The following is an 8,132-nucleotide window of genomic DNA, read 5'->3' as shown; positions in this document are numbered from 1 at the left end:
TGATGTCCTCAACACAGTACATGTCCGGCTTCAAGAAATCACGGGGAACTACGACGATCCATTCGGTGGAATGCCGATCGTATTTTGCGGCGATCTTCGTCAATTGCCACCGGTCAATGCGCGGGCGGTGTTTAAACCGAGCATAAACTCCATGCATGGCGCCGTTTTATGGCAATCTCTCGACTTCTACCCATTGGTTCAAGTTATGCGACAAACCAACGAGCAGTTCTCCGGCATTCTCACAAAATTGGCAACGGTGAGCGGATGTCGTCTGAGGAAATCGAGCTTATTGAAAGCAGGTTCCGTACGGAGGAGTGGTGTCGGCAGCATGTCCCTCGAGGGATCCGGTTATTCCATCGGAACGCTGATGTCGAACGGTATAACTCTGTGGCGTTGATGGATCGAGAGGCTGTCGAATGTACTGCAGATGACCTATACTCTGGTTATAAGGACAATTCCCAGCTGGCCAGTGCTCGCACAAAGGTGCATAAGATGAGTGTAGTAGAGACTGGTGGCTTACCGTATCTGTTGCGTCTTGTTCTTGGTACACCTTATATGCTGACCACCAACGTGGATGTCGAAGATGGCATCGTGAACGGAGCGATCGGAGAGCTCATGCATGTTGAGTACAACGAAGGAAATCCGCAGCAACAGGCAATCACGAGGCTTTGGATGGCATTCGAAAATGAGTCCATTGGGAAGATGTTGAGAGTGAAGGCCAGACCGCTGGTGTATTCGAGACCTGGGGTGCTACAAACAGGCTGGACTCCAATCGTCACACGATCGGCGAACGTAACCCTTAACGGTGGTGTTAAGTGCAAAAGAGTTCAGTTTCCCGTTGTAAGTGCGTGTGCCCTCACAGTCCATAAGTCCCAGGGAGGCACATTCTCGGAAGTCGTATATAATTACGATAAGGGTCAGGAACAGCAGCTAGTTTACGTTGGTCTTTCCAGGGTTACATCAATCGACGGATTGTATCTGACGAATGCCAGTAACTCATTCCGGTTCCACCACGGAAAGGGTTCTATGACCCTAGAATGAACGACCTTCGGACGGAACTTGAACGTTTGAGTAACCATCGTATGCGCACCATTACAGACGATATCATGGAAGCTATAACCGCAAACAAGTTGGCTTGTACGTTGATGAGCATCAATGTACAAAGTTTGAATGCACACTCGTCGGACATTGCAACAGATCGGGTGCTTACCGCCGTTGATTTGCTTGCAATGAGCGAAACTTGGCTTGACAACGGCACAACCACAAACATCAATGGATACCTTTGTGTTTGTCAAGAGAAGCGTGACGGAACAAGAGCGGGAGGAGTGGCAATATTTGAACGTGCTGGTTCGTCGACTATGGCCGTTTCTCACGCCATTACGAAGCTCAATGAAAGCTATGACCCAGCATTGAGTGTAGCAGACGAATACGGGGACTGCTGTGCTGCAGAGGTTTCAATCATGGAAACCCGCACGTTACTGTTTGCGGTATATATTTCACCAGGTATAATCAAATAGTAGTTGTGTTTGTATTTAAGTGAGTTGCATTAAATTTTGAATATTTACTAGGTACCACCCTGAAGCAAAAGAAATATTTCTTAGTGCGCAACCTCATAAAGTACACCCATGTTGCCATGCCCGTGGTAGTGTCGGGAGACTTTAATATTGATGTGACGAAAGAGGAGAACAGAGATTTCATCTGGTTCATGAAGCAGTTTCTCTATCTGGATTGTGCTTCGGATCCAACTATAGCGACTACTCTGGGTGGCACATGTCTCGATCTAACGTTCACCCGGAACGTAAGTGTGGAATGCAGGAGATACTGCACGTACTTCTCCTACCACCGGCCTATTTTGTCGATTCTTGCGGTGTCCCGAGGTAAAACTAATGATTTAGAATTAAACATAGTTCTCTTCATCAGTTATGTTATTTTATTCTAGAACCGATGCCATCCCAGTGAAGTGAATTAACGTCACTGATCGTCGTTGGTCCGCTAGTTCATCTGCCAAAACGTTCGATTTCAACCAGAATGACCAATCATTGACATCAGCCGGACAGTCCGTAGCAAAAATAGATAATTGATCCTGAAAATGAAACTTGAGTATTTGGTAACTAAATTTATATTTAGATCATAATGTATTTAATATGAAACATTCTTTCCGTTTTGTTCTTTTCTTTGTTTTCTACAGATTCAGCCCAACAGTGGATTGATGCATCCTTTAACATTCATCAGGACCACGGCGTACATCACTTCAAAAGGCTTCAAGCCAACATAAACAAACGGCCCTTTTCAGGGCCACCAAATATTCATGGAGGAAGATGTTGTTGAGGCTGTTGTTTACCGATCTTCTGTTTCTTTAATACTCTGCTTATAGTTATAAACCGAAATGAGTTTATAGTAACAATCGGGTTTTCGCCCATTTATTTCCAGGATATGCGACATGTCGAGGATATTCCAACCCAGATTGAATATACAGCCCCATCTTCAAAAATCAGCACCAAGAAACATATTTAGAGTTTCAAAATAAAATCTTCTACACTTACGTAATCCTACGTCCAATTGGCGGTCGTGTCTCGGATACAACCTTCTACTTTTTTTTTAGTTTGCTAGGCATGAAGAAATAATTTTCTCAAACAAAAATTTATAACAAAAGGATATAATTTCCTTCAAAATTCAACCTTTTTATAGAAGGTTCGGAGACCCATAGTCTTATATACAATTAACTCGACGAACCTAGCTATTGCCTGTTTGTCCTTGTATATGTGTTTGTGCATATGATGCATGCAAAGATTGTTGTCAAATTTTCATTCTCAATCGACTCCAATTGGGTGCAAGAAACAGCTGCTATGGACAGTATGAGCCGCTCACGCCATTACAGTCAATTTAGGATTACGTGAGGAAAATTAGTTTGATACTCATTCCATGATAAGAGGAATGCTCTGCATCTCCGTGAGTGCCACGAGAAAGGAATCTGCAGTTTGTTGAAAAATTAATTAATGTGAAACCACCTTGGTAAGCGACTAATATTTATTGCAAACAAAGTTATTTTGAAAACTCGAAGACAAAACCGTGTTTCAAATCAATCCAACGTAAAACCATGTGCTTCGTTTAAAGTTTTCAGGAATCACGCCACGACATTGCCTCTTTGACAAAGTTGTACTGATCTAATTCATATCTGATAATATTTACACTCTGAGCCTGATGTCTTAAATATTGAGTCGGATCGGAACACTTTTGAAAAAAAAAAAATGGAATAGAATAGTTAAAGATATTTTTCTTTTTCTGTTGGACATTTCTAACAAAATACCGAAGAAGTATCTGAACCGGTGTCAGCGAAAGTGGTACATGTCACATTGAACAAATTTTCCAGGACGCATTTTTCCAAAAACTTCGATAATGAAATTCAAAGTTGCAATTTTCTGCAACTAAACTGTACCAACGTTATGATTGATTATCCCTAAACGTAGTAAAAAAAATATGCGAAGTTCCTTGACAAATATCATATTGAAAATCAACATAGGACTAACATCTGTTGCGCATACTCATAACCAGCATAAGACCAGAACAGTGTCATGAGTTCTATCCAAACGATTCTTTACATTACTGAATAAAAAAAGTGGTACTTCCCATTTACATGCCACTAGAATGGATATATCGTCCTACTGGTTAGACGCTGAGACAGAGAGGTGTCACCAACATTCCAGAATATAACAAAAATCATGCTACTATTCTTTCAGCCTATCTTATATTTGGTCGACGATGGATACAATTCGCTCAGAAACTGAGAAAATTGTATATAAATAAAAATAAAAACCGCTTTACCTTATAAATTTTGGCTTTAAACGCAGTATGAGAACAGATTAAGTAAGAGAACTCGTATACTATAGAAAGCGTTCAACAATAAAAATAAGCTCTGTAAACTGTAAACTTTTATTACATTAACTAGTTCAATGCTATCCATTTGAGTTAAAAATAGCTTTATCCTTATATAATTTGATCATCATGCATAGTTTAGAAGCGAAGAAGTAGTTTTCTACCTGTGGAACTCTCATCAATAGTTCGGGTCTCAAAGAGGCTGAAGACCCTCCGTTTCATTCAATTCAAATCCAGCTGGATAGAAGCTTATAAATGTGCATTTTAAGAAGCTTTCGAAAATCAGGGTTTTCGTTTTTCAAACGTGTGCATATAAGGACTTGCATAAGGGATAAGCTCCAAACCACCGATACATGATTGCATTCAACAACTAAATTTTCTGAATAAATTTTTGTGATAGTGTAGTTTATTTCTTCTTTTTTAAAGGGTTATAACACTCGACCACTAAAAAGTTTCTGTATCGTTACGTTTACTCCTACTTGCATGCTAATGTGTCACACCAGCAGATTTATGTGAACATAAATTGAATGAACGAAATTGCCATTGTGATATATCTCAGAAGACGAATGAAGTACTCTCCATTTAATTCCACCAGTTGTTTAACTGGTGGAATTAAATGGAGAGTACTTAATTCGTCTTAGACGGTTGAATACATTCCACTAAAAGAGCTAATATATTTTTCTGATATCTCAGAAGTTAAAAAATGCATATCTCCAGATTTAGTTGTCAAAAATCACTTTTTCGTTATTCCTTACAAGATCTTTGTAAACAGAAGCCGGTGGTGTTAAAACACAAAATCAGCAAAAATGGTTTATGTACCACTTTCGCTGGCACCGGCTCATTTGTCGACTCATAATGGGATTATGTAGTAGGCGTTGATAGAAAAAAAAATTAACATTAATTTTTGAAAACAGCTTTATGATTTTGTTCTGCGGCGCAGCCAAAAATTTTGATAATACACGACCGTACGAGACAGTATGGTTTAAGTCTAAATTTGTTTCGATATTCCGCGGAATTCCGTTAAATTTCGTTTTAGGCTAGTTTTTTCAGGCGAAATTTTTGTAATTTTACGAAACGAAACGAAATCAAGAAATCTGATTTCGCCATGCTCAAATTCCGCGAAATTCCGCGGAATTTCGTTTCGAACCACCTGAAACGAAATTTTTCGAAATACCGCATATGCTTACTCAGTAGGCTGACAGGAACGGTGAAAATAAACAATCATTCAGTGTTCTGTTTTTGAGGCGTGAACATGCGAATTATTCTTCGGTGTTCCGCGCTTGTTTTCGTTGGTGAGAGGCAAATCGGAAGACGGATTTGCTTGGCTACGACAGGCCTTACGCGAGTAGATCCCTTTGCTCCAGAGATTTCCTTGAGAGCAGACAGAAAGTATGAGAGTTCCAAAACTGTCAAAAATATCCAAATAGGGTCAAAATTGTTGAAGTTATGGAAATAAGAATTTATTGGAACACGGTTACCCTGTCGGTCATCCACGTATGTTTTTTTGTTGGCCGCATAAGGGTTAAACTTGGTTTGAGGCATAAGAGGTGAAGAAGTTGGCCTTTAATAAAACCCTGATTAATCCACCTAGCGGTGATGGTGCCTTTCTCGTGCATTATAACAATAGCGTCGAATGCAACTTGTTGCGAGTAAATCGGTTAAGGATAAGTACCTGAAAAATGGGTGACATTTTTTTACTAATTTTTTCTATAAAAAAGTGGTATTTTGGCCATAACTTCCGATCCCATAGTCCGATCTGACCAATTTTCAATAGGAAACAATGGTAGAGTATCCTGCGTCGAGTGCAACATGTTGCGAGTAAATCGGTTAAGGATAAGTGCCTGAAAAATGAGTGACATTTTTTTACTCATTTTTTTAATAAAAAAAGTGGTATTTTGGCCATAACTTCCGAGCCCATAGTCCGATCTGACCAATTTTCAATAGGAAACAATGGTAGAGTATCCTGCGTCGAATGCAACTTGTTGCGAGTAAATCGGTTAAGGATAAGTACCTGAAAAATGAGTGACATTTTTTTTGGGTGGGGTGCGCACAGACACACACACATACACACACACACACACATACACACAGACATCACCTCAATTCGCCGAGCTGAGTCGATCGGTATATAACACTATGGGTCTCCGGGCCTTCTATAAAAAGTTTGTTTTTGGAGCGATCATATAGCCTTTACCGTATACTTAGTATACGAGAAAGGCAAAAAGGCACTCTAAAAATACTTCACATGGGCCTCAGGAATACACGCCACGACTTTGTCTCTTTGACAAAGTTGTACTGATCTGATTCATATCTAATTACATTTACACTCTGAGCCTGACTTCTTAAATCGGATCACTTTTGAAAAAAAAAATGAGATAGAATAGTTGAAGATATTTTTCGTTTTCTGTTGGATATTTCGAACAAAACAGTAAAGACGTTTTATAGAAGAACACTAAATACTTATTTGTCGACTCAGAATGAGATTATGTAGTAGGCGTTAATAGACAAATTTGTATAACATTAAGTTTGGAAAACAGCTTTATGATTTTGTTCAGCGGCGCAGCCAAAATTTTTGATAATAAACGACCAAACGAGACAGTATGGTTTAAGTCTAAATTTGTTTCGAAATTCCGTTAAATTTCGTTATAAGCTAGTTTTTTTTTCTAGCGAATTTTTTGTAATTTTACGAAACGAAATCAAGAAATCTGATTTCGCCATGCTCAAATTTCGCGAAATTCCACGGAATTTCGTTTCGAACCACCTGAAACGAATTATTTCGAAATACCACATGTTCGGAATTCTTACAATCACTTAACGCGATGAACTGGGAATTTTACGATACGACGAATGGATTTATTGCTCACTTGTTATACGGACTAGAAATAACACGGTAGATGTGATTGGACTGATAGTTTGTATTCGACTGACTATTGCGAGATTCTTGCTGTCTTATATCTAGGTATAGGATCAGTACAGAGATCGTGTGTAGAGAAACGAACATTTTAGGGAGCTTTTGCCGATTACTATCTACCTGTGGTGTAGGTGAGTGATCGGAATGGTGTGGGAAAAATCTCAACTTTTGTTCACGAATTTAGTATCATTAGGGTGTCTCAATCAACTAATTACTTAACACCACATATGCTTATACATATTTCAATATACTGTCTCCTTTCTAGTATACTAAGTATACGTAAAGGATATGAACAGATATGAAAGCTCACTCGTAATTTTTAGTAGTTTTTGGCACGAAAAAGGCATCAACACCGCAATGTAGATTAGTGAGGAATGTTTACATAGGACTACGTCTGTGTTTTCTATATTGGTACACTTTTGCGATTGCGAAAATCGAAGACTGTCCCGAAAATATGATATGATCGTTATTATGTCAGCCGTTTTTCGATGGATTTAAAAAAAAATTGTACCTTCGATCAAGGGAGAGTCAACGTCAGCTTTTCTTCTAGTTTTTACAGCTATGGCTACTTCTTAGATCCACCAGTTGTTGATTTAGTTTTTGGAAAGGATCGCTCTGCTGCTATTATTATTTGTTTTGCCATTTCTTCTACGACATCTACGACATCATTTTTCGTCTCAATTTTAATGAAGTTTTTGATTTTCCCCCAATCCGCTTCTAATATTTACCATCTTGGAATATCATCACTTGCTGGGGATATTGCGAGCAAAGACGTAGGATTGCCAATCCGGAGATGGCTAGTTCGATTCTCGGTCCGGTCTAGGATGTCTAGGAATTGTTAATAGAATAATAAGTTGAAAAGCAGGCCATGTTCCAGTTGGAATGTAGAGGTGTAATAAATACAATTGAATGCATATTGAAACTTTGAGCACTGAAAAAAGATTTTTTTGTAGCTGTAGATCTCAAGTCCCGAACTCAAGGGCAGTTTGGATGACCACAATATATCAAAATTTTCCCGCGACATCCGTTGACCTCCCAGGAGGTGTAATGGATATAATGGAATGCTTTTTAAGGCTCTGAGCGCTGGAAAAATATTTTCTCGAAGCTGTAGATCTTATCTCCAAATCTCAAGGACAGTTTGGATAACTCAGAATGTACCGAAAAGAATATAATAGAACGACTATCGAAGCTTTGAGTAACAAAATAGCTTCTAACTAGCTGTAGATCTCAAGTCTTGATCTCAAAGACAGTTTGGATGATCAGAATATCTCAAACCTGTCTTACGACATATGTAGTATACGATTATTTTTACGAGATTCTTTTAAGAAATTACAGTACGAATAGTTTT

General features: G+C 38.8%; 1 protein-coding gene across 1 annotated transcript; it reads left to right on the top strand.

Moving 5' to 3' along the window:
* Positions 1 to 1,436: 1,436 nt before the first annotated feature.
* On the top strand, positions 1,437 to 2,579 carry LOC134204808 (uncharacterized). Its single transcript, XM_062679603.1, has 4 exons — positions 1,437 to 1,503; positions 1,569 to 1,877; positions 1,940 to 2,107; positions 2,189 to 2,579. Exons 1-3 carry the CDS (start codon positions 1,461 to 1,463, stop codon positions 1,957 to 1,959), a joined length of 372 nt encoding a protein of 123 aa, XP_062535587.1. The 5' UTR covers positions 1,437 to 1,460; the 3' UTR covers positions 1,960 to 2,107; positions 2,189 to 2,579.
* Positions 2,580 to 8,132: the final 5,553 nt, after the last annotated feature.

Source organism: Armigeres subalbatus, unplaced genomic scaffold, assembly GCF_024139115.2.
Source record: "Armigeres subalbatus isolate Guangzhou_Male unplaced genomic scaffold, GZ_Asu_2 Contig914, whole genome shotgun sequence".
Taxonomy (NCBI): domain Eukaryota; kingdom Metazoa; phylum Arthropoda; class Insecta; order Diptera; family Culicidae; genus Armigeres; species Armigeres subalbatus.
This window is presented reverse-complemented; position numbering and strand designations above follow the sequence as displayed.

Bases quoted from the DNA above. Each gene is read 5' to 3' on its own strand.
- LOC134204808 (XM_062679603.1), top strand. From the start codon at position 1,461: ATGGAAACCCGCACGTTACTGTTTGCGGTATATATTTCACCAG. The intron at 1,504-1,568 runs GTATAATCAAAT...AATATTTACTAG, and splicing joins TGCGGTATATATTTCACCAG to GTACCACCCTGAAGCAAAAG. The intron at 1,878-1,939 runs GTAAAACTAATG...ATTTTATTCTAG, and splicing joins GATTCTTGCGGTGTCCCGAG to AACCGATGCCATCCCAGTGA.